Consider the following 26664-nt stretch of genomic DNA (forward strand, 5'->3'; position numbering starts at 1 on the left):
TGAAAGCAGAATCATTTTTCTCAACAATTTAGGTAATTATGGACAAGGCAAGCATTAGTTTTTGCTGCAGAGAAACTGAACCAGTTACTCTGGTATCTTAGGGCAAAACTTCAGTTCCTTAATTAACAGATTCAGAAATATTGTGTGCGCTGGCAGATGGAAGAAATGATAAGAGCACTTGCCAAAGCTGGGTTCGCTGGTGATGTGCACATATCACAAAGCACAGTGTGTGCCTGAACCAAGACTTCAGAACAGCAATACTGAATTTTTAGGCATTGTCTGAAATAGCCACGTGATCATTTTTGCCACACAGATGAGAGACCTTAAGCGTCCATTTCAAGCTGGGCAAATCTCATCTGTCCCCTGAGATATTAAATGACCTGTGCAAAGCCAAATTAATAAAAAGCATTTAACAATAGAGAAAGGGAAACGATGATCTTTTTAATATGGTGAGAGAATAAAAGGAAGTAAGAAATAAAGTGTTTCTGTTATCCTACAAAAGAGATCTTTGCTCAGTTATAGAATAAACAGTATTTATGCCCCATCTCCTTACATCACTTAATGCCAAGTGGCAAAGCCAGATGAACGGTTCTCTTCAAAACAGGTAAAAAGTCCATGTTGCTGCCTGAAACGAGAGCCTGCTCCTGCCAAGAGAGGATGAGTCAGGAGAGGACAGGGGCATGGGGTGGGAAGATCTCTGGAGAAGCAAGCTCGTTACTTCTGCTGCTGTTAAGAAGAAGCTGACAGCTCTTAGGCAGAACAGATCTTGTCCGTGCCTAGAACCAACATCAGTAACAGGTACATGTGGGTGGGCGCTGGGGGCCTAACCCTGCTCCTACCAAAAGTAATGGCAGAACACTCTGGCCAAATGCAGTTTCTGAATGTCTGCTGCCACCTGAGATGCCCGAAGGTGGTTGGGACATCCTGCTCCAAGACTGACAGGTATGATGCAGGAGGTACGGGAGACCCAAGACCTCTTGGAGCATCAGCTAGAGGCCAGGTGAGAGTCCCTGGGGCCTTTCAAATGGCACTAGATGTCTGCATGTGGGCAACTGAACCGAGCCATTGATGAGCTCCTTCTTGACTGTGATGGGAATTCACACATGGATGCAGACACTCAGATGTCTCAGTCTGGAGCTGAATCCAGCTCCCACTGACTTAGAATAGGGGCTTTACCAGATCAAGGCATTTTATTCAGGACCAAAGGAATGGAAATTCTGTCCTCAGGATGAAAAACGAGAGAAAAACAAGACCTGGTGTGGACAGAGCTTCAGGAAAATGTTCTATGGGGAATCTCACAAGGTCAGCGGGGAAGCAGGGGAAGACGATATCTCTGCAGTACCTTGACTAGAGGAAGGACCACGAAGAGATGAAGTAGAGACACTAAGGTGTAATAGTCCCCATTAGAAAGAGGCAATGCTTGGGCTGATGTTTCAGCTAAAGGGAGATGGAAGAAGCTACAGTCACCAGAGCGGCTACCACCAGCAGCCTTTTCCTTATTGTTTTCCAAGGGGAAACCCATGCAGGTTGGGATTAGTGCAACATCCTGTCTTTATTTGGTTTGATAGAAAAGGTCATGCATTTAATTAACAACTCTGTAGTGACAGCATTAATTACAGGAAAATACTTTATTCTGTTACATGCATGGGTTTGGATGAGGTTTACAGCATTATCAGGTATTAAAATGAGCATCAGGGAGTGTGTCTGGAAAGGGGGGTCATGTTACAGGGAATATACCATAGTTAAGGTATGAAATCCAGCTCTGCTTCCTTCCATGGTCCATGGCTATACATTGGCTTTCCCAGTGACCTAGAAGAACAGAAAAGCTATATGCTACGTACAGTTCCTATTGGGACAGTGGCCAACCTTCGCAGGCACCCAGTTCAGAAGGGGAAGCATCACCTGATGACTTTATTTTTCACTGAGCTCCGAAGAAGAGTGTGGCACGCTGACAATAGCAACCAGCTACTCTGTGAGATACGTCCCTGCCCTTCATAGCCAATTAAATCATTGGAGCCCCATGGGGGGAAGTAGGAAATGCTGTGTAGTCGCTTTTCCTAAATCCCAGGTTGGAAAAGCACCAAGCAAGTCCATCAAACTGGAGGTCTTAGCTGTTAATGCTTTTCCAAGGGGAGAAACGTACAGTTCCCTGCACCGCTCACCACCTTTTTTGGCTGATGAAGTCATGTTGTTTCTTCCTGCCGGGTAACCGGTACCTTGAAGAGCATGACTGAGCGGATTAGCCTGTGCTTGGTTTAACGGGAAAGCTGCAAGTACTGCTAGGCTTTGCAAAGAAAAGGCAGGCAGGGTGGAAAGCTTCTTGCAGTCACCCTCTTCTGCACAGGCCAGTCCCCAGGTGGCCCTACGATCACCCATCTGATGTCACTGGTTCAGCTGATTGCATCTAAAAGGTGTCCCACAAAGGCATGTTTCTGAAAGCAGAGAGACAGGTTCCTTTTGATGCGCAGTAATAAATGAAAACAGTTGCAGCTCTCAGGAGATTAAAGGAAGCCTGAGGAGAGCTGAATAAACCATGTCACCGCAGGTAAGATCTAGATAATAGGAACTATGAAGTTTGCTAATGCACACTTCCCAAGACCATTCTAATTCTTAAATTTGTCAGGAGGTGTAAAGTGATGTAAACGTAATATTACTGTCCAATAGAGAAAAGTTTGGGATTCACGTAATTATATATTTAGCAGAGAACTGTTATCCAGCTTTTATCATGCAACACCTGAGGACCTGAGCATGTTTTAGGGACTTTAATCAAGCTTCACAACCTCTGTACGTCATATCAGTAACTCAATTTTTGCCAAAAATACAGCCAGGAAGAGGAAACTGTTTTTAAGGAATAGCCTCTTGTTTTAGACGCCTTCCTCTGTGATAGCCCCATCCCGCTAAAACCTCAGCGAGTGAAACCAGGGTGGCTCACAGGGATATTTACTTTGAAAAGGACCTGCCTCTGGTTGGACTACTGGAGCCTAAACGTATTCTTTAATTTTAATGTATTTCCTCGAAAGTGTAAGCCACTCAAAACTACGCAGTTGCACGTGAAATTATAGAGTTGTAAGGAACTGGGATTAGAAGTCAAGCACCTGGTCCAGCTGTGAGAACACACCACGTTCAGTTGTTTCAAGATATCAGTAGGGACTAACACATGATTATTGACAGTCACTGATAACACTTATCAGTCGATTGCATTGCTAAACTGAAAGCTCAAAAACTAAGCCCTCAAATAAAAAAGAAGTGCTAGAACTGGAAAGCTTCACCAAACATTCCTCACACTCTCTTCGAGGCAGTTCTTAGGATGACCGTGAGCTGGCTTTTCAATACGTAACATATGGCACCTTCTGCACCTTTCCTAGGGAGCCTAATGTCACAGAGTGCTGTCACAGAGAGACAAGTAACAGCAAAAGCAGCGTCGTGTTAATCCTCCTCCAATATACACATGTAGCATTCAAAAAGTCTAACAGAAAGTACAGAAGTTAATCAACAGAAGGAGTGACCTAAGTGCGTCTTCTAAGTCAAGCTCACACAATAACTATTACGTTTACCAACATACCCAGCTTTCAGTACTGCGGAGACTTCAACGTCGTGGCAAAGGAAGCTGGAGTCTTTTCTGCCTCATGCATGAATAACAAAGCCACCTGCTATATTCCAGCGGTGGATGCTTTATTGTTAGTGATGATGCATGAGGCAGAAATAATGCAGTTTGATTTTTAGAGACAATACCAAGTTGAGCTTGCAAGGCTGTCAGCCCACACTCGTTTGACTTGGGAACTGAGCAAACAACATGGAAGTAATTGATGGAAACTAATGACACAATAAGATGTCATTTTTCTGGCCGACTTTGCTTAAAGTAAATCCCCATTAATTGTAATTATCTGTGCTGGTAGCAGAGTACTCCACATATACCGAACAGTCAGCTGGATCCATCCCCAAGTTATTTAAATGAGGTAGTTCCAGATTTACACAACTCTGATTCTGGCTTACATACCTCTCTCTGTATAGTGTTTGTTCCCCTGAAAGATGGAAGACCACACAGCTCAATTAGTGTCTTGATCAGGACGAAAAAGCCTTTAACCAGCCAGCACAAGAAGGTGATGATCCCATGCCTTGGTTTGCTGGGTGCTGCTGGACTACCAAACGCGCCTCCCCTTCCTGGTGTCTCGCTGGTGCTTCTGAAGAACAGAAAAAACCATGAAATGCAAGGCACAGACAGATCAGCTCTGAGCGCTGCAAGGGAAAAACCCTTGCTAAACATGTTTTATAAATACTTGCAGATCTAAGGGTCACCCAGAGTTTACCCGAACCTCCGGACGGAAGTGCCTCCAGTGTGATGGAAGCGTGGGTCGCCGCTTAGCACAGAGAAAAGCTTTCTCCTCTCAAACATATGAGTTAAGAGACATCTCAACGCGGGTGTGATTGACGCTCACAACTTCAAAAAAAAAACCCTTAAAAATACACAGTGTTGGCTAATAAAAGAAACAGGCTCTGACTAATGACTCTTCTAGCTCTCTGTAAGGGCCAGTGCTACAACAAAGCAGGACTGCAGCTCTTGTTGATTGAAGGGGCAAAGCATCTTTCCCATGTCCTTGGCCGAAGCGACCACGCAGCGGTGGCTGTGGGTACCAGGGAAATGAGGGGTTCGTGGGGTGCTTTGAACGTGGCTGCGTCTCCGCTGTGTGATAAGTGAGCGAGCGGGAGCTGGAGAACATCATGGGATAATCAGGAATTAAGATGTAAGCGGTGGAGATATCACTTCTGGCCACCCACGGAGTCATGTATCCGTGACTCATCGCCTGATGCAGGAAGGAACGTAGTGTACCATGCATCAAAATGGACAAGATCTTTCCAAGGAGAGATGATCTGGGCTGGAAAACATTTCAAGGGCTTTCATCCCAACTGTTTATTGTTTCACATTGGTATGCAATTTCCTTTATAAAATTATGAAGCTATGTGTTAAAACTAGTTACTTTTGGTTTTTTTTTTTAGTCTCTGTTACTCCTACTGGAAGGATCTTCCGATTTCTAGACTAAATATATTCATGGCCAGTTCCTACTCATTTACTCTTCTGCTGTTGCCCTTCAGCATCACAACGCCTTTCCCGTCGTTTGCATTTACTTTCCAGGATGTATTTATAGGCAGAAAACATATTCCTTCTCCAGTCTCATTTTGCTAAACTAAACAAGCCAAATTCTTTCAGTCCACAGGAGAAAGACAGACTGTCCTGACCTCTGAGCAACGCCTGGCTCTTCCCTGCACGTATTCCAGCCTGAATTCAGCCTTCTTGGACACAGGTGGCCACAACTGCACCGCGAAATTCAGAGGCAGTCTCAACAGTGTATTGTATCATGTCATATATTGCCCAAGCAACTGCTTTTCTTATTTCGTGTGCCAACGCTAAAATCCTTAACTGCTGTCTTCTCCCACCCGTATGTCTCATCGCACAAGTTTGGGTTGTTTTTGTATCAAAACAGATGACTCTTCTGCCCCCTTCTTGGGTCATGAAATGCAATGCGCACTTAAACTTCTATTTAAATAATAAGACCAAATAGTTTTATTGCTTCTGTGCTGTTTTGTTTGGTTTTTTTTTTTCTTTCAAATCATATGTCGCAAAATTGCTACATAGAAAAGTTTGAAGAAATGAGGAATGCTTCCATTTATATCTCATCATACTGCAAAACAAAAGTTTAAGCTTAATATGGGTGCCTCTCACCCAAGAATACGGGTCCCAGAGTCCTTATTTCTTACTGCTGCGAGAATTAACATAAATATTTATCGCTTAGGTTTTAAAGTGTCAAACAGGAGAGGGATTTTATGTTACATATATACTATTATACGTGCCTTATGCACGTGAATTCATTTTGGTCAAGTTGAGGGCTGGCGTTCGTCTCATTTATTTCCATATTTATATTTCTTGCCACAGCTGAAGTCAGCAGAAAATAAGGGACTATCCGCAACATCTGAATTCAGCGTCGTGGGGACCTGCGGGATCATGTCCTCTCTGATCCCATTATATTTACAACACCAGTTTTCTCCTACTGAAGAACTTTGCGCCGGAGTTTCATGCACTACAAATGACTTGGATTTGGCCACGTCTGGGCGTGCATCAGAGTGCATTCATCCGGACAACGCACAAAGCTTTGCTCTCCGTTCCCTTTCTTCTGTTTCTCTGCTATGGAAGGATGCAACCGTTTCAAAACCAGCAGCGTCTTTCAGACTTCACAAAACTTTTGAACTCCTTCGGCATCGCTCGGAAAGGCCAAATACATGCTTCCCAGACAGCTTATTTAATATATGCAAGTCCTCCCACTCTTCTTAAGATTAAATTAATTTTCCCTCCTTGGAAAAAAGTATTTTGTCTGCACTCATGCACCTTTCTGCCTGCTTGTTTTGGTTTTTCCTCCCCCCCCCCTTGAAATTTAGACTCTGCAAAGCAGCAACTTTGGCAGCTAGTTCCGGAGCCCTGAATCTATCAGCCCTGATATTTTGCCACAATTTAAAAAAAAAAAAAACAATCAAAAATAAACAAACAAGAAAAAAAAAAGAGAAAGGGCAGAATTCAAACTCCCACAGAAAGAGGCAGAAGCAACAGCTGGAGAAGGAGCATCTGGAAGGAGCACTTATCAAATGGGGGAAAAAAAAACCCAAACAGAAAAGAGAGGAGATTGTAACCTACAGAGGACAGCACAAGACAGCACAGAAAAGATGGATACGATGAATGAACAAATGTGAATGGGTAGAAAGGGAAGCGAGGGGGAAGGACCTTGAATTTGGCTTCCCCAGCCTGCCAGCGGGTCCTTCGGTGAAACACCCGCCTGGGGTGCAGCTCAGCCCCAGGCAGATCCCAAAACCGGAGCTGGGAGCCGCTTCCTCAGCTTGCCAGAGGTTTGTCCCCTCCAGCAAGGCGCTGGGCCCACGGAGAGGAGCCGGCTGGTTTGCCTGAGCCCGTAAGAACGGGGTGGGTGAAGCAGTGTCCCCCCAAAGTGGGTAAGGAAGGGACAAGCGCAGAGGACAGAGGATGGGGGATCCTTGTGTTAGAAGGAGAGGGACAGGAGGACACTGCGGTGGGGGATTTGGGAGGGCCCTGAGGCCGTGTGAGGTCGGGGTGCTGAGGTGAGCTTGGAGACTGCTGCTATGCGATGGGGGACCTATGGGATGGGGGTGGGACAGGAGCCCCCCCTTCCCCAGCACGGCCGTAGGAAGGGAAAAGGCAAAGAGAAACCCAGAGGAGGGCCTGGACCTGGCTGGTACTGGGGAGCTGCTGGAGGTGGGGAGGGGGGAGGCAGTCTGGCTGAGGGTGGGCTGAGGACAACCCGGGTGGCAGAGTGGCGGTCCTGGGATTCGAGGGCGAGCACGTCACCGGGACAGGGAGGTTGCACTGCAGGACAGGGATGTGAGGGCCAAGATACTGGGCTGGGGAGCCGATTTGGGAATGGGATGGGGTCAGCAGAAGGGGGCCCAGCTGAGGATGGGCTGGGGGATGCTGGTGTCAGCGCACAGGGGTTGGGGGAAGAAGCACAATGGATCCCGTGGGTGCTAACGCAGAGGGGACGGGGAGAGGAGCAGCGGGTGCCGGCGCAACGGGAGCGGGGCAGAGGGCAGCAGCGGGTGCCGGTGCAACGGGAGCGGGGCAGAAGGCAGTGCCGGGTGCTGCTGCAAGGGGAGCGGGGCAGAGGGCAGCAGCGGGTGCCGGTGCAACGGGAGCGGGGCAGAGGGCAGCAGCGGGTGCCGGTGCAACGGGAGCGGGGCACAGGGCAGTGCTGGGTGCCGGTGCAACGGGAGCAGGGCAGAGGGCAGTGCTAGGTGCTGGTGCAATGGGAGCGGGGCAGAAGGCAGTGCTGGGTGCTGGTGCAACGGGAGCGGGGCAGAAGGCAGTCCTACGTGCCGGTGCAACGGGAGCGGGGCAGAGGGCAGCAGCGGGTGCCGGTGCAACGGGAGCGGGGCAGAAGGCAGTGCTGGGTGCCGGTGCAACGGGAGCGGGGCAGAAGGCAGTGCTAGGTGCCGCTGCAAGGGGAGCGGGGCAGAGGGCAGCAGCGGGTGCCGGTGCAACGGGAGCGGGGCAGAAGGCAGTGCTGGGTGCCGGTGCAACGGGAGCGGGGCAGAAGGCAGTACTGGGTGCCGGTGCAACGGGAGCGGGGCAGAAGGCAGTGCTGGGTGCCGGTGCAACGGGAGCGGGGCAGAAGGCAGTGCTGGGTGCCGGTGCAACGGGAGCGGGGCAGAGGGCAGTGCTAGGTGCCGGTGCAACGGGAGCGGGGCAGAAGGCAGTCCTACGTGCCGGTGCAACGGGAGCGGGGCAGAGGGCAGCAGCGGGTGCCGGTGCAACGGAAGCGGGGCAGCGCTGGGCGCCGGTGTGCAGGGGTGCCGGCAGAGAGCAGCAGCGAGCGCGGGGGCCGCGGCAGCACCGTGCGCGGCGCGGCCGGGGCCGGGGGCCGCTCCGTTGCGGCGGCCCGGCCCGCTTCGTCCCGGCCCGGCCGGCGGCGGCTGGCGGCGGCGCTGCCCCGCTCGGTCGCTAGGCGGCCCGGCCCGTCCTGCGCGGGCGCGGAAGCACCGCCCCCGGAAGCGGCGGGCGGGCAGGCGGGCGGGCGGCGGGTGGGGGGGTGCCGGGAGCGGGGACGGGGGGGGGGCAGAGCGAGCGAGCGCGCCCGGCGAAGGGGCCGGAGACGCGGCGGCGGCGGCGGCGGCAGCAAGATGGCGGCCAAGTCGGATGGCGGCGGCGGCGGCGGCGTGGGCTTCGCCCAGCTGCACAACCTGGACGAGGCGGCGGCGGCGGCGGCGGCGGCGGGCGTCTGCGGCGCCGGCGGCGGCGTCGGGGCAGCGGCGGCCGAGGGCGCGGAGGAGCCGGGCGGCAGCAGCTCCTTGCACATCTGCCACTGCTGCAACACGTCGTCGTGCTACTGGGGCTGCCGGAGCGCCTGCCTGCGGAACCTCTTCGGGCGGGCGCCCGCCGCCGCCGCCGCCGAGCCGCTGGCCCCGCGCCCCGCCGCCGAGGGGCCGCCGCGGGAGCCGGAGGTCGGCGAGGCGGCCGAGCGGCCGTGGCTGGACTGCCTGTGGATCGTGCTGGCGCTGCTGGTGCTGCTGGGGGACGTGGGCACGGACCTGTGGCTGGCGGTGCACCACTACGGCCGGCGGGACTACGTCTGGTGCGGCCTGACGCTGGCCTTCGTGCTGCTGCCCTCGGTGCTGGTGCAGATCCTCAGCTTCCGCTGGTTCGTGCAGGACTACACGGGCGGCGGGCTGGGCGCCGTGCAGGGCCTCACCAGCCGCGGGCCGCCCATGATGGGGGCCGTCGGCCGCCGGGGGGACCCGCCGGCGGGGTAGGAGGAGTCGCCGGCACCACCACCCCCGGGGCGCAGCGCCTCTGCAGGATCTCCGTCTGGGTCTGGCAGTCCGTCATCCACCTGCTGCAGATGGGGCAGGTCTGGAGGTAAGAGGGGCGACCGGGTCCCCCCGGACCGGGTGGGGAGCGGGGGTGGCCGTCGGCTCGTTGCCCGACATGGCGGTGGGTCGGCGCGCCCTGGGCGCGGGTCGCCGTCCCCGTCCCCTGGCTGAGGCGGGGCGGACGGGCGTCGCTGCCTCATGGTTTGAGGTGGGTCTCTGTCCCCTGGCTGAGGTGGGGCGGATGGGGGTCGGTGCCAGCTCGTGGTCTGAGGTGGACGTGGGTCAGTGTCACCTCGTGGTTTGAGGTGGGTCAGCGTCCCCTGGCTGAGGTGGGCTGGATGGGGATCACTGTCAGCTCGTGGTCCAAGGTGGACGTGGGTCACTGTCAGCTCGTGGTCCAAGGTGGACCTGGGTCACTGCCAGCTCGTGGTCTGAGATGGACATGGGGTCAGTGTCACCTCATGGTTTGAGGTGGGTCACTGTCCCTTGGCTGAGGTGGAGCAGATGGGCGTCGCTGTCACCTCATGGTTTGAGGTGGAGGTGGGTCAGTGTCACCTCATGGTCCAAGGTGGACGCGGGTCAGTGTCACCTCATGGTTTGAGGTGGGTCGCTGTCCCTTGGCTGAGATGGAGCAGATGGGCATCACTGTCACCTCATGGTTCGAGGTGGAGGTGGGTCGCTGTCCCCTGGCTGAGGTGGGGCCAGTGGGGGTCAGCGTCACCTCATGGTCTGTGGTAGATGTGGGTCAGTGTCCCCTGGCTGAGGTGGGGGGGATGTACATTGCTGTCACCTCGTGGTCTGAGATGGACATGGGTCAGTGTCACCTCATGGTTTGAGGTGGAGGTGGGTCACTGTCCCCTGGCTAAGGTGGGGTGGATGGGCATCACTGTCATCTCATGGTTTGAGGTGGATGTCAGTCAGCATCACCTCATGGTCCGAGGTGAACGTGGGTCAGTGTCATCTCCTGGTTTGAGGCGGAGGTGGGTCACTGTCCCCTGGCTGAGGTGGGGTGGATGGGGGTCACTGTCAGCTCATGGTCTGAAATGGACGTGGGTCAGTGTCACCTCATGGTCTGAGGTGGTCATGGGCAGTGTGGTGTCCCCCACATGGAGAAGGAGGGGAGATTTGGGGGTTACTCCCACGTTGGGTGAGAAGAGACCCAAAGGGAGTAGGGATTCCCACAAAACGAGCCTGGGGGGCTGAGGTGAGGGACATGGGGGTTGTTGTCACCTCACAGTCCGAGGTGGATGTGGGTCAGTGCTCCCCCGGGTGGAGGAGGTGTGGGGGCCCCCCTTGTGCTGAGGGGATGTCCAAGGGGAAGAGGAGTTCCCCTAAAATGTGTCTGTGGGAGGAGTGGGGTTCGTTGGTCCAAGCGGGACATGGGTCGGTGCCCCCAATGTGGAGATTTGGAGTGACCCCTGCTACACTGAGGAGAGCCCCGAAGGGAGGAGAGAAGCCCCCCAAATGAGTGTGTGGGGCTGGGGAGAGGGGAATGGGGGCTGCTGTCACCTCACGGCCTGGAGGGGACAGGGGTCGGTGCTCCCCACAAGCATGGGGGGTGGAAGGGGTTCTAGCTCCATGGGGCTGTAGATGGTGCTGCAAGGGATGGGGTGGGCTCTTGCTGCCCCACAGACATGGGGCAGGACAGGGAGCGGGGGTTGGAGCTGCTCTTCCTGACAGGAGCTGGTCAGGGGGGACAACCCACGGGTGACAGCATGGAGGCAGGCCCGGGGCTGGGGGTGACCCTCGCACCGGCAGTGCTGCAGAGGGAGGTCCTGTGGCCCTGGGGAGGGCTTGCCCCACTGCTCCCCTTCTGGAGCTGGAGGGGGGGGGCCCGCAAGGGAAAGGCCCCACAGAAAGCGGGGGGCTGCTCCAGAGAGGGTCTGCGGGGGGGCGGACGGCAAACCCCTGGCTGCCGAGCGCTGGCATGTGCTGTTTCCAGAGGGTTGGTGTCCTCCTGGCGTGGCTTGAACCCCCTGTAGATGACGAGGGGGTGAGAGTATCATCCGTCCCAGAGAGCCTCTTCCCACCCGGAGGAGGGGGAGCCCCCCGGCTCACTGACATCCCCCAACCCCCGCACCGAAGGAGCAGGTTGTGGGAGTGGAAAAACGCAGCGTGATGCCTCGGCTGTGGCTTTGGCAAAAGAAGAAACCTTCTCCTCGGCCAGGCGGCAGGGGAGCGGAGACAGCGTTGGGGTTGCCGGTGTGAGACTGAAGGTCAGGGACGGGGACTGTTCCCCTTCAGCAGGAGAGGTCCTGGGGTAGAGGAGACGCTGGCCAGAGGAGGGGTCTGGGAGGTGACCCCAGGCTCAGTGGGAATAAAAAAGCGTCCTCCAGAGTGAGCTGGAAATTGCGTTATCCTCCACGAAAAGAGATGTAGGAGGAGGCAGGGAGGGATTCTTCGGGATGAAAGCCTGTAGATGCGAACGCCACCACAGAGATGTCGGGCTTACGGAAAGGGGTGTTGTAAGGACAACTGTAAAGACCCGGCGTGGCCCAGCGTCCTCTGAGATGGGACGTGGGTTAATATGATGGAAGGAGTGTGAGGTGTGGGTGATGGAGGGTGGTGGGAAGTCTCCGGGTTGTGTCACGGGGTGGTGGATGCACCCCTCCACCCCACGGGTGGGTTAGACTGTAGGGAAGAGGCTGCAGATGGGGTTGGTTGGGTTTTGTAGCTTTTAAAATAATCCTTAGGGAGAAGACGCTGAATTTTTTTAAGGGGGGAGAAGATGGCACGTCATGGTGGGAAGCCCTGGAGGGGCTCGCTGGAAGGGTTAATATCCCTGTGTTGGTACTTCCCAGATGAATTAATGGGGCAAAAATAACCTCAGTGGTGGATTTTAGGAGTTTTTTTGCTGGGGTATGGATGAGGAAAAAGATGAAGGGGAAGGCAGAAAGTGATGATTGATGGGGAGGTCCTTCTTTTCCCCTACGTCTGGGTAGCCGAAGGGGTTAACTCTGCTGCCTAATGAAATCGGGGAAGAAGTGGCTGGAGTTAAGATGGAGACAGCATGGTTGAGCCTGGGGGAGGGGTGCGTGGGTGGAGGCAGGGGAGGGCCTTGACACCTCTTCTGAGGACACCGCTCTCTTGAGATAAAATGAATATACACATCAAAGATCTTTATTTTTTTATTTTTTGTTAAAGAAGCCGAGGGGGTGGAGGGGATCTGTGTGGGAAGGGTGCGTGAAACGTATACCTAGGAAATAAGCCCATGAAGTCGTGCAGCGCAACAGCAAATACGTATTTCTTCTGCATCTTCAATGTCATTTGTGTAGCATTCAAAGCACATTTGTTCTCAACTTCTGCTTGGGGGTTTATTCTATTTTTTTCTTCTTTTTTCCAGCCGAGATTTGGGCTGAGGGATGGCAGGAGGGGGATTGTCTGCAGGTGATGCATGCGAGGATGATGAATTGGTACGCGACCCTTTCTCCTGCTTTCCCTGCTACTCCCGAGTGCTGATCCCATCAGCAAAAGCAGTTCTCGATGCAGATGCTCCTCTGGCAAGTTGGATTTTTCCCCTCTTGGAGCCAGGCAAAAAGAAATGATTGTGTATTAGCCGTGGTGAAAGCCGGCGTTTGCAAAACCACTCCATGCCGTGGCACGCTTGAGTGAACAGGTGGGGAGGGGGACACCGAAGCGATGCCGGCAGAGACAGAGGGGATGCATGTGGAGGGGTGATTTTTTTTTTTGGTAATGTGAAGAAGGAAAGCTCAAGTTGCCCAGACTTTTCCCAGCTTTGTTAATGCAGAGGAAAAATGTTTGCTTCCGAGGTTGTGCAGGGCTGGGACTGCCGAAAGGGACTGAAAAGGAGCTCTGCAGACCGGATCACATTAGGTGAAAGAAGGGAGCTTTCTCTCTTGTTGATCGCTAATCCCACTAGCACATGGCTCCTGCTTTTTAAGGCACGCTGGACAGCGTGGTCAGCGTGGAGCTGACTCCCAGTATCTGACCAGAGCAAGAATTAACTTCATGGGATCTGTGGGCTAGCCTCCACAAGGGTGTCTTTCTGCATTCCCGCTACAGCTATTGCAAACGCCATTAAAATTAATCTTGAATGCAGTGATGGGACTAATACTGGAAAGCGCTGTTTTAGCGGTGTTTGCCTGCAGCTAAATCGCTTCGTGCTGGTAAGAAGTTTATACGTGGGGATGGAGGAGGAAGACCTAGGACGGTGTAAGTTCAGTGCATGATGCGCCGAGCCTGGTTTCCTGCATGACCGTGGATACGCGCTGCGACTGCATGTAGCGTAATCGGGATTGTACGTTCTGTAGAGGCTGTCGTGGCTGTTGCTCAGTAGCTGGAAGCAAAGTCGTAGAGAATAGAGGGGGCAGGTTGGAGTTGTACAGAAATCCTCGTCCTGAATATGTTAGGTAATCTGGGTTTTGATTTGGGGGATAACACAATTCCTGTAGGGATGACTTTTCCTAAACGTTAGGAAGACTTGCCAATAAGATGGTGAATAAATAATATTTTATGGCAGAAATATAAACATACGTTGAGCTCTTATTTTAGCAAGATTGTCTCTTCGTTTTGTCAGGATTGTGGGAGAAGTAGCTTGTTGTTTTTTGAGCAATCTGGGTGGGGGCTTTGTCTTCCGTTTGTGTCCTCTGTTGTCCTATTCAGAGAGTCAATCGTGACCAGGCAGGAGTGCTGGGGGGCAGTGCAAGTACTGAGGGGGGGCTTAATGATATTCCTGTTTTTTTGTGGTTGTTTTTTGCTCAGATGAGAACCGAAGGCTGTGTTAATACTGCCTGCCTATAGTGGCTGCTGGAAAGAAAGTACACACATATATTGTAAAAACGTATGTGTGTATATACGTATGTATGTATATATATATTTTTAATTCTCGCTTGAAGTAGTGTGATCTCAAATGGCATTCCCAGTGATAAAGCTCAGGTCCTGTGGTTTTTACCTTTATAAATCTACAATTTTCACCTTTCATCTCAAATCTCTTAGATTGTCTTGAGGACTAGAACAATTCAGCCAGACTGTCCAAAAAGTAAAGGATGCCAGTTGGGGCACATTACGCTCGCTATTGAGCTGCTTCACTGCAAGCTGCAGAAGGGTTTTTCATTGAGGAGGGATGTTGCAGTGCTGTGGTTTTGCTGGAAATAGGCTGAAGGCGGGTCGGTCGTCAGAGCTTGCCAGGGCTGTTGCTTTCACTGAAGCCATTCAGCTGTGTAAATTCAGGAGAAATAGTTTTGACTTGAAGTTTTCGTATCTTGGATAGTTGCACAAGTTGTATTAATGACAATTGAGAGTATAACTTCTGTGTCTGATGTACCTTTCTTTAACCTTTGTTATAAGTGGGTTAGTGGGTCATGATTGCTGTTCTGGAATACAAGGTTTAGAGTGTAAAGTACGATCCTTCGCGTTGCGGCGTGTTATTAAAGAAAACATCATTGGATTCCATTGGATTAACTGTATGTGGAGTTTGAGCTAAAATGAAAGCTGATCAGCTAGAAATTGCTCTTTGTCTGTTAAACTGTCAGTAAGTTTCGTGACTTGAATGTAATATGTTTGTGGGTTTTGTTTTTAAAACCGATTTGAATACATATTTAGGAAAACCATTCTGTAAAAAAAACCAACCAAACAAACCAGAACAACCCTTGTCAGAGTTTTGACGTTAAAAACACCTCGTGTATTTGTGTGATTAAAAGAAAAATTCCTAAAATTGAGGCGAAGACTTTCCATCTTGTTTATTAGTGGAAAGACCAAATCTATGAGTTGTTCATCTTTTGGCATGCCCGGAGGTGGAAGGATGAATCAGTGGGTTTAAATGGAATATGTGGTATTTAATGACTACGTGATGAGTGGGTTCAGGCTCTACTAAAATACTTTGTTCTGGGATGAACTGTGAGTTAGATACATGCTTCTTCGGATACTTTAGAAATACAGGCAGCTACAACTCTTAACATATCTACCCAAGTCCCTTGAAGCGGGAGACATCTGCTTGTCAAATGACAGATGAACGAGAAGCTGCTGACCTAATACTGCCTCGTTGTCTTGGTTTGGGATGTTCGGCTCTGTAGAGCCTTTCTGTAAATTTACTGCCTGCCCTGGCACGCTCAAATATTTTTTTCAGCTTTTTCTGGTTAGCTTGTCTGGCAGCTAAGTTTTTCCCTTTAGCCAAGTTTTAACAGCTTGCTTTTATAGTATGGAGTTTTGTCAGCTTTTGACAAGTTGGCAGAGGGAAGACATTCTGGGATAGATGATAAATATGTTCTCCATACAAAATCAGGGCTGGGGTATAACTTTTTTTTTTTCCAGCAAGGTGGTTCTCCCTTCCAAAAACCTTACCTGCTCTGCCACCATTTCTAAGATTTTTCTACGGGATGTCTGTAAGTAAGTGCCGGGCTGCGGGTGTAGAGGTCCAAAGACATTGAATCTGAAGTCCAAGGCGGATAGGTTGTGTGTGTGTGAAAATAATATCGTAATAATCATGAAAAAAGGCTTTATCACTTGAGTAGGGTCTCCATTGGTTGCGGGGTGGTGGCGAGGCTCTGTGTCTTGTTGGGTGCTACCCACTAGAGGGGGTCAAACCACAGATGTTGAAGCAGATCTGCTGTGCCAGCCTTGGGAGGGCAGAGTGTTCTCCAAACCTTTTCTTGGCAGAAATAACGTGCTGCCCTGACCTGGTGGGAACTCGCCTTCCCATGCAATTCAATGTTTCTGCAGCGACAGCATGGTTTGGGTAGGTGGGTGAGTGGGATTCGGAGGAGAAGCGACTTTGGTTTCCTCTTGGACCTGGGGATGCTGTTGAGGAAGAGCCATGTGGGCACGAGGTGCCCGGTGAGTAAGGTGGTCCTGCGGTGACAACGGCTTGTCACCTCTTCACCATGGTATGTGGGGAGGAGGAAGGGGAAGCAGGAATGCTTTGATGACCTGACTTTGTTCTTACGGGAACCAGCATAAAGTTTCCATGGCTTTCAAGGCGACGACACCCATGCTAGGTATTTTCGAGAGACCATCTCCAGGAGTCCGAAAACTATAAGGGAAGATGGCTGCTTTGAAGTTGGGTTGCAGGCTGCTTTCCTAAATGCTGCTACCTGTGTGGTCTTTGACCAGAACATCCCTTTTCAGTTGCTCAGGCTTCATGCTGAACTGGAGGAAAGACAGTTGTGCCTTTTTTTCCAGGTGCCCTACGGCTTTATCTCTAATGCCAGTGGCAACCTGAAAGTGCCTTTCCTGATGGAGGGGAGGCAGGGTGCCAAGGGAAGGAGGAAAGATGGCTCACCTTTTTTTGTATGTTAAAATTATAAGCTCTCTATTTTCCACCTTTCTAGACCCTTCCATTTTGCTTTTAGCTGCATTGAGCTAGCTTTATTCCTTGCAGTGGTTCTCCTCTCAGTACAAATGTAGGTTATTCAGGGAGCATTTCTTTTAATGAAAAGGATGGAGGTAGAACTGATGGTGATAAAGTGTGTCTTTAGAGGAGAGCTGCTTTCACTGTCTTGAGACTGCAAGGAACAGAAATTGGACTTCAAACATGTAATTTTCCTTGGGGAATGAAGGTGAGCCTATGGAGAAGTCTGAATCCCTCACAGAACTTCTCCCTGTACTTTCATTTTGCTTTATTTCCCTTGAATCCTGACTTGATTTTTAGCACCTCACTGTCATGAAAATCAGTAGTAGTATAAGCCAGTGTTCTAACACCTGAAAGCTTTTAGGCAGGAGGAACTATGAATCAGAGTAATGCTTTGTTATAGCTAGAGATAAAATTAAATTGTAATTAAAGGTATAAGCAAAGAACATGTGCCAAATATTGTTACTTCATTGACCCACCTTCTTCTGATGTGCTGGGATCCAGACTGATGCCCTAGTCTGCTATGACTGCTTTAGGGCACTGAGATGCTTTTCCAAACCGGATCCCAAGAAAATGGGGAAAGAGCTTTCCTGGGAAGGAGGATCTTTAGAAAGTCCTCAAACCTAGCAGCACTCTGACAGTGGGAGGAACAGCTTGCATTTCTAACCCCGTGGAGCAGAACAGCATGACCTTTGCAGGCAGATCAACAGGCACATCCCGTGTCCTTGGGGACTGGTGGTGCCCGCAGTGTCAAGGATGCTCCAGAAATCTCCTGGGTTGTGGGACTGAGCATTTGGCTGTGTCCCAGGGCGGCTGGCAGCAGCCCACTGCAGCTCCCCATGGCTGGATTTTTATTTTATTTTTTTTGCAACTCCCCCCATTCTGGGAATTTGTATTGCCCGCCACCCTATATTCCAGTTTCAGCCTACGTTTGGTTATATGTAACTGCTGTAGCATAGGAGCCACATTTACATTGCTCAGGAGGAGTCTCAGGGGTTGCTGTTTGTCCGCCCTTGGGCAAATCTGACCCACGAACTGAGTACTCCATTTAAAGTATGCACATGCTTGGATGGCTAAGCTATGTGTCTGTGTCTGCTTTTGTTATTTCAGTATAAATGGGTGTGTTATTCCTTCCATCAGTGTCTCGAAGCCCTAGCTGAACCAGCAGCCCCGTTAGAGCAAAATCGCATCTTGGCCAAGAGACAAAAAATAGAGCGAAAGGCAATCTTAAATGTGTCCCCAAAACTATAACGGGACCTGAAGACTGTGCTTCTCCTCACATCTCCTTTCTTCTGAAATGTGTGAGAGCTCCAGTTCACCTATGAAATATTCACAGTCTGTCCTTAAGTGACTTCAGCTGCACAGAAGATCTTCTACAGAATCGGCAGCTTCGCTGAAACCTCCTGTATTCAAGCCCAGAGCCTTTATCGCGAGGACCTCCTCTTCCTCTGCTCCGTTCTGCCTGCCCGGTTGCACGTTATGATGATTTGGTTTACCTGCTGCAGAGGCTGTTGAGGATTTTTGTATCACAAATAAATATCTGTGTATTATATCCCCTTTTGCACAGGATGGGTTGAGGGAATAGGCATGTTCTCACTTGTCCCAAAAGTCCATGGGAAATAGGACTAAGACAGGAGTGCATTGTAAATGCAGCCTTGGTGCCCTGCTGTAGGCGGTCTGTTAACGGGGACTAAGAAAAGCAAGCCTGTTGTGAGCAGGCTTAAATTAACACTGCAGAGGTCTGCACTGATGCTGGAAAAACTCAGTAGGCTGTTGTGCTGTCTCACCCTTTCTACCTTTGCAGGTCATCTTGATGTGGGAAAAATTTGCCGTAAAACCCCCACCAATTTGGCAGAACTCTTACTAAAAACTCTTCAGGAGCCACAATGCAAAAGGCTCTGACACCTGGAGCTGCCTTTATCACCTTTCTAATTAAACCTGTGGAAAAAGCAAATCAAACCCAAGCGACAGAGGAGCATGGCCGGCTGCCGGAGCCTCCTTCAGCTCGCGGGCCTTGCTCGATGGGGTTTTCTATAGGGTGGCAGTGGGGCAGGGCTGATGGGCCATGCTTCTGCTTGCACGATGAACACCGGACTTCACAGCTCTCTACAAAAATAAAGGAGTGATGGGCTCCCCCATCCTTTCAGTGGAGTGGCTCAGGCTTGTCTGCTGAAGCAGGGGGATGACAAGTATCCCTGTGAGTTTGCAGTTCCAGTGTCTAAAAAAATCACCATTTCCCTGGTTTCTCTTGTAAAAGAAGAACAGTTTAACTCTTCGTGCTTGGTTCCCCCCCACAGGCAGTCCTGGATGATAGGACTGGCAGTAATACGTTGCCTGATGTACCAAACACAGAAGACAGCAGTAAAGCACCAGGAGTGGTTTTGAGTTTGGGATTGGAATTCATCCCAGTTATGTCTAAGCGAGGGAAAAAAGAGCAACGGAGGCCGATGTTGTTGAAGTAAAAATTGTAAAGAGTGGTATAAGCAGAAGGCATTTAAATAATGTAAACAGTCTGGCATGGGAGGAAGGATGGGAGGCATTCCAGAAACAAAGGGAAAATAGTTTTAAAACATGGCTAAAAATATACCAACTCTTGAATTCCAGAGATTATCTCAATTAGTGCTTTTTCAATATATCTTTACAACAGAATTGTAGGAGTTCACAAAAGATAATAGAGGCTATGAGATACGGAGAAGTGATATTAATTTGTTTAATTAAAAGGATGAAGGGCTTCCTAAAATAAGATTCACTTATCTTCTGTTGCAGGGAGGAACGAGGTTATATTCAGAAAACTGCGGCTTGTAGCATCGTAGTGTGGAGAAAGCATGGTGAGAGCCAGGGCTGGGAGTAAGAGCCCCCTTCTTCAGCCTCGGCAGTTGCTTGCTCAGTGGCTTTCAATAGCAAATCCCTTCCCATGGGATTAATGTGCTATTAGAGCAAAATGGTATGATTTTACATTTCCAAGAGGATTTTGTTTGATGTTCGGGGAGCAGAAATTGGACATTTTCCTCTGATAGAAAAAAAAATATTCAGACATCAGAGCTTTCAGGTGCAGGCAAACACACTTTTAACTGGGCATCTGTATGTGTGGAGCTATGCATATATGTCCTTGATGTCCTCTTTGGCTTTGGAGGCGTGCTGCCATGTGTCAGAATTTATGTCCAGCCTCAGCTCTGCGTATACATCCCTTGGCGTGGGGGAGAAGCATGCACTTATATCCAGCCATATTTTAAGAAGTGTAGGGGGAGGCAGTAGGGGCCAGGGAGGAGAGAAGACCCTCATGCAGATCAAAATTAAATTAGCCCCCCTGGATGTATATTAAAATGTTAAGTAGCACTAAGCTCTGTATCTCAGCTCAGCAATATTTCGAGGCACTTTATTGCTTTAATGGAGGGATAAAATAGAACCTGCAATTATAGTAATTTTTTCTAATTGAATATTTTGCTTTATTCTTTCCCTTTCAAAGCATGACTGTAAGTACTAGCCTTCATAAAGCTTTGGAAATATTTATACTTTCCCTTTCTGGCAATGGGTGTAAATACGCTTTTTCTCGGGCAGACCGTTTCAGTCCCTCGTGGCTGAGGAGCAGAACAGCTCTGGAAAGCGGTGGGCAATAAACCTTTCTCTGCTCGTTTTAACCATCTTGCCGTTATCACTGGGAAATCCTAGTTTCCCATCTGGTGGAGAGGGGGGAGTGTGGTGTTACAGACTAAATGCTTTCCGTCACTGTACGTGGGCTTGACGAGATTGTCAGGTGTATTTTTAATTAATTTATTGTTCACACAGGGCTAGTGCTTGACAGCTGCATCCAGTCTTTTATCCCCAGGCCATGTTCTGTGCTGGCGGATGAGATCCTTGATTTCTGCCACCTAGGCTGAGTTTGGGGAGGAGGATGGGAAAAAGCACCTTCTGGGTCTTGCTTGAGCAAGATGTAAATGGCAGGTGAAAGCAGAAGCTGAAGGGCAAGGTCCTTGCCCAAAACCATTTGAGACTGGTGGTGCAGCGATGCTGACGATAGGGACGGGGAATTAAACTTGAAATGTTGATGGTATAATTGGGTGTCGGTTGAGGTTTTTGAAGTAGCCATTTTCAGTGACACAAAATGCCAGCTTTTCAACCATAAGTTTCTACCTCCAGCTCAAGCCTCAAGCAGGCAGAAAAATGCAGATAAATTAACATAATAATTGCATTGTGCATTCTCTGTGCTGAATCCCTGGTTTAAAGAGGGAGATGTGCTGATACTTCCTCCATGTGTACACCCGCAATGGGATGCTATCAGTTTTACGCTGTTGCAATAGCTGTCTTCTTGTCTAAAGGGGACTTTTGATCCAATAAACTGCTTATCTCGTGTAGTTGTCCTTTCATCTAGTGTGGGTGGTGTGTGACGGCTGATTGAAGGCGCAGTATTGTGGTTCGTTTATGAATATTAAGTAGGAATGGCAATAATTTGGAACAGTGTGTACCGATGACTCTCAAAGCACTGACTGCAGAAATGCATCTGTTCCTCCCTCGCGGGAGACTTACGGCTACGAGTCCTCTCCCAGGGAAGATGCGAACTCACGTTGGGGTGTGAAGTCATCATATACAGGCTGTCGCGCCGACACATTGACTTGGTGATATAGCAGAGAGGTTGCTGTAATGCTTCGTTTCCCAGCGTTTGTTACGACTGGGCTGGGGAAGAAGTGGTTTCTTTGGGGAAAGCTGCGGCAGCGCCTTGCCAAGTCATGTGCATCAGACCCGGAGTGGGAGCTGGAGGTTGAGGGTTTCGCATCAGCACGTGGCTGTGTCAAAAGGCAGCACGATAGACTTCCGTGCCGTTGTTTTTGTGAAGGACGTGCTTTTCTCCTGAACGCTTAATCTTACCTTAGTCCTTGTCAGTCCTATGTTGTCACACATTGATGTAAATGCATCGTACCACCGATGCCTGGAAACGCTCCAGCCCAAAATCTGGTGTAGCTTGCTTTTGGATGATACAGAAGCCCCTCTGTGGGTCCATCTCATTGCTTTCCTCCGCTTCGAGTTGGTCCCTTGAATAATAGAGCTACAAAATCCTATCATGTGCACTCATCAAGCGTAGAGCTCTCTTTGTCTCGCCTGCTGGGAACTCACCCTCAACGGCCACATCTCCGCTTGCGAGCTAAACAGTGGCAGGATTTGTCCTCTGGCCCCAAGACGGGCTGGCATAGCATGGCCGTTTCTATCAGGTTAAGCTTTCTTGGCTTTCAGGAGAGGGTGGCTGCCTCCGGGCTGCCAGCTGGGAGTGGTTTCTGGGCCGTGCTGACTCCTGAGCGGTGCCAAGGAGCTACTGGGGTAAGGACTGGTAGGTCCCGGCCAAAATTGTGCCAGGGACTGTCCTATTGCAGTTGAGCTGCAGAGGCTGCAGCATCCTAATGTACAAGAAGGAGCCCAGAAGGATGCAACACTTTTGGAAGGAAAATATTCCCCTTACTTACGGTTAATTTTTATTTTCTTACGTGAATATGTAGGGTTTTTTTCCCAGCTGATGAAGGTGTATCCAGCCTCTCAGAGTCTCTAGCAAAATGGTGAAACACGGGAAAAGGTTGCCCAGAGGGGTTGTGGGTGCCTCATCCCTGGGAACATTCAAGCTCAGGTTGGACAGGGCTCTGAGCAACCTGATCGAGTTGAAGATGTCCCTGCCCATGGCAGGGGGGTTGGAACTAGATGATCTTGAAGGTCCCTTCCAACCCAAACCGTTCTATGATTCTATGATTCTATGATTCTGTGAAAATCCACTTCTAGCTTTCCGATGTGGCCACGTGGTTTACCTGTTTGGGTCTAAATTTATTTTATGGCCCATGTGTCTGCTCCAGTAGTGGAGCCCAGATCCCTTCATTGGATTAGATTGTAAATATGACCTTTGGGAGATTTATATTCAGTGGGTCACTTTAGTATTAATGCTTGAGGGTGAAACCCAGGTGAGTGATGGAGAAAGGAGAAATGCCTAGGCATGTCCATCTAGCTGAGACCCAAACGCTCGTGTCCGTGTGAACCCATCCAGCTCAGATGCTGATGGGGGAGGACGTGGTTTGTTGCTCCTGCAGCTTTCTTCAGCGTGCTTTGCTCTGCAGTGAGGACCCGGTGGGGTTAAGCTGGGACCATCCTGGGAGCGCAGGACAGGCAGCGAGCCAGAAACGTGCGCTTCTGGGGTCACCCATCTTCACCCAGACCCAGCTGAACTTAATTTGTGGGTTAATTTTCTTTTTTTTTTTAAAGCCAGCTGAGTAATTAGCTGATTTACGTTAAAACTCCTCAGACCCCTTAAAAACAGTGGTTTAAAAATGGGTTGATTATTCCGCTTTCTTCAAAGCAGGGTATTAGGAAAAGTTGTCTCCTGCAGGCATGTTCCTCTTGCAGCCCACAGGCACTCCAGAGGTGCCGCGACGTGTCACACACACTCAGTGTCACAAATCACTCGCGTGTGCCTGCCACTTGCTTTAAATGGGGCATGATGGCTGTCAGAGGGCGATCATCTTGATCTGCAGGTTCAGTTTGGCATTTGCTTCGTTCCCGGCGTGGCTGGGTTAGGTCTTTGAACCAGCACGCGCTTTGCTTTTCAATTGTGTGCTTTAGATCTGGGATAATAAAACATCAAAGTAAACTATACTGTTGTGGATACAGAAAAATCAGGACACTCAGTAGGACTTCAGGGAGTAATAAATTTGTTCTATATTTAATCTCATATTTATCGCAGTGTCAGTGTGAGACCACTTCATTTTACTACTTTAACTGTATCTAAGAATAACTGAATACTTGAAATATTGAGAAAGTGGCTAATACCTGGTGGTAGCTGATGGGATCCAGCTTTAATAGTTATTGATTGGATTCAAAAAGCTCCCAGTAATATCACATCTTAGCTACTGTATGTTGGGAGTTAAAATCCCATCGGTTATTTAAGATTAGAGGTAATTGTAGATTTTCAACTTAATCATCCTTCAGTAGATGAATACAGCCAGGACTTCAGGTGTCTTTTACAATTTTGCAAAAACTTATGGTTGATCTGCTACAGTTTTATTGTGTGAAAATCTTGGCATCCCTAAGTTCAAATGTTCTCGAGCTTTTCCTCAGCTGCTCTAAAATTGGTGTGGCTTCTCTGATCGGGATGCAAACCCCAGTTTGAAATCTGCTTGTCAGACAATGAACACAAGAGATAAATGAACCCTGTAGGGTTGGTCTCACTGCTTGGTCCTTTCTGATAATGCCCCATATCTCAGAATGTGCAGGAGAGTCTGTAGAGGTGGGCTGAAAAAACCCATGTATTCTCATAGGAAAATAAAAATTAACACTAAGTAAGGGGAATATTTTCCTTCCAAAAATTCAGGAGAGCAAAAAGTAAGATTAAACACTGCTTTTTAGTACTAAAACTCTGCCTGGGTGACCTCGCGTTTACCTGAATAATCCCTCCACCGGTATGCTTCAAAAAACCACCTTAATTGATGCTTTATTACCATTTGTGCAGAGCGTGTTTTTAGTCTTTGTTTTACTGCTCTGGAGTTTAATAATTCCATTTATAAAAACTTTTTTTTTTTTTCCTGGTATGGCTTGTTGCATAATTAGAGCTTTGTTAAAGGCTCTCATTATTTTTCCTTGTTGTGATCAAGCTCTGCCTGGAATGACCCACTGAATTTTCTGTTTGAACACGCAGATCTCACTGTAATTCCCTGCTGCTCCTTTAACCAGGAGCCGACTCTTTGTGGTTCCTGGGAAGTGACCAGTTTTTCAGCAGTAAGGGCAAATTATTTCTGACCCTTATATTTTTCTTGTTGATATTTAACTGTGTCCTCAGAGCAAAAAAAGCTACTACAATTATCGGGAGCTACATAACTGCAGCGGGGAGTTTGAATTCAGGGTTTAAGTTTAATTTCTGATGGCTTTGCTGACTTCTTTGCCTGAGACTGGATTATTTTCCCCTTTCTTTCAGGGGATTAGGGGATTTGTAAACCAGCACTTCTAACAAAGGTGTCTAAAAAACCTGGGAAGGTCACATCGCTTTCGTTTGCTTTGAATGGATTGCTTTTACGGTCCTGAAAGCGCATTTTGGGGGAAATGGAGAGGAAAGGCGAAATCACAGTTCTATTTTGGAGGGGAGCTGCTGAAGTATTTCACGTAGGAATTGATGAACGAGGATGTAGCAATTGGAAATTCATTAGTTAGTGCCATTTCCCACATTGAAAATTGGGCTCACTTGAACAGAAAGCTCTTTAAGCCTCCTGACTGCTCGAGGAGCCAGACTGTAATCGGGGCAGTGTTTCTGGTTGGGATCCGGTGCTGGGTTCTCGTGCGTTGCTCTGAAGTTACTGCTCGTAAAGGACTGCAGCCCTCGAACAGCAGACTTACTCTTCCCTAATAAAGGATTAAAATGCACGTGTTTAGACTGGATATTTTGCCTAGCATTGACCCTTACAGTCAATGAAAGGGTTCTTGCCTTGGTAACACTTTCCACTGGGTATAGTATTAATTGGTTGTGTGAATTAACTGAAGACTAAACTTTATTAGGCTGCCATTATCATTGCATTTGTATTCTTCCTGTCCTAAATCCTCAGTGAAAACATCTGTTAGTCACTCAAAATAGAAGTCTGCATTCTTAGGAGCAATTTCACCATCATAAAAAAGTGGATTTTTACTGATTAGGCTTAAAGAAGTTTATTTTTCTTCCAGTCCCTTTTCCAAGAGGAAACCTTTCAGTAAGACACTTAATCTGTGTTAACTGTAACTGCAAGTTTGCGTTCGTGTTTGCGCAGCGGGTGCAGTTCTCCGATACCTATCAAGAGCTCCGAGGTGAACAATGTCCTCCTCCCTTGGCATTGCCCGTCTGTTGTTTTCTGCTCTTTACTTGTTTTCCTTCTGTGGGAGCATATTCAAGTTTTGGCTTGGAAGGTATTGTTGTTTTCTTCAGCAGTACTGCTAAGGTAGGTCAAAGTGTTTTATTTGGACTCTTACCTGTTCCCAAACCTGGGGTTTCTGTGTAATCAGTGCATTGAATTGCTGTGGCCATCATTTTTTTTTTTTAAATCAAGCATCTCCAGGGTTGGGCTACTTACTGTATTTATGGAACTGAGTGGCAGAAACTAGCCAATAACAACTTTTTTTTTTTTTTTTTTTTTTTTTAAGTTTCAATATTTTCTTTGTTCCATGCACACTTTGTTGGGTCACCTAAGACATTTGCTAGGGGAGCTCCTAGCTGTCCCAGGCTGACTCTGCCTGCTCTTCGAGCATCATCTGCTGGGGTTACATCCAGCCATTGACCCTCATGAAGTTTCAAGTTTTTGGAGCTTCAGTACCTTCACCTTATTTGCCTCAAATGGAGAGGCAGTGCCTGGCAGCTCCCCATTCCCCTGTAGCCCATCTGAGCCCAGCCAGCTCCTCCAGCAGACAGCCAGGCATAATGGGTGAGAACTAGGGGTAACCGAAGGAAGAAAAACCTATTATTGTCATTTCTTAGCCAAAGAGTCTTCAAACTCTCAAACAGAGGCTTGAACACCAGCAGACTCTGATGCAGCCTTGCTAGCCCGGCTTCTCCACCCTAGCTAGTCCCAGCTTGGGTCTTCAGCAGGCAGTCTTCTTGCCTGGGGCCCTTAACGTTAACCCAAAACTGGGGGAGTGTAACTCTACAGGTGATAAGTTTTGAAAAGTGTCAGAGGCTGAGAAGCTAATAGCGATTTAAGTTAAAGAGGCATTCGTTGCAGAAGTGATTTCGTACCAATAATGAAGAACTAGCTGAGAAGAGAGCAACAACAGAGAAGGTTCGTAATAGAAATGCGACTTAAAAGCCTGACAAATTAAGGCTGGTTTTACTGAAAGCGCTGTTACGCACTATATTAGATTTCAGAAAAGCACATTCATAGGAGCAGGGAATGACCATGAAAATTTACCGTCCCAAACATAAAATTTGCTCATGCATCCTTTGCTCAATGATTCTAATGATAACGCTGAAATGACTTTATTTGCCTATTAAA

General features: G+C 49.1%; 1 protein-coding gene across 1 annotated transcript in view; it reads left to right on the top strand.

The window, feature by feature from the left end:
* The first annotated feature begins 8694 nt into the window (after positions 1-8694).
* XKR6 (XK related 6) overlaps positions 8695-26664 on the top strand; it is a 186352-nt gene continuing 168382 nt past the window's right edge. The window contains 2 exon segments of the mRNA XM_050894142.1: positions 8695-9295; positions 9298-9430. Of these exon segments, the coding sequence (XP_050750099.1) occupies positions 8695-9295; positions 9298-9430 (734 nt within the window).

Source organism: Gymnogyps californianus, chromosome 3 (assembly GCF_018139145.2).
Source record: "Gymnogyps californianus isolate 813 chromosome 3, ASM1813914v2, whole genome shotgun sequence".
Taxonomy (NCBI): Eukaryota; Metazoa; Chordata; class Aves; order Accipitriformes; family Cathartidae; genus Gymnogyps; species Gymnogyps californianus.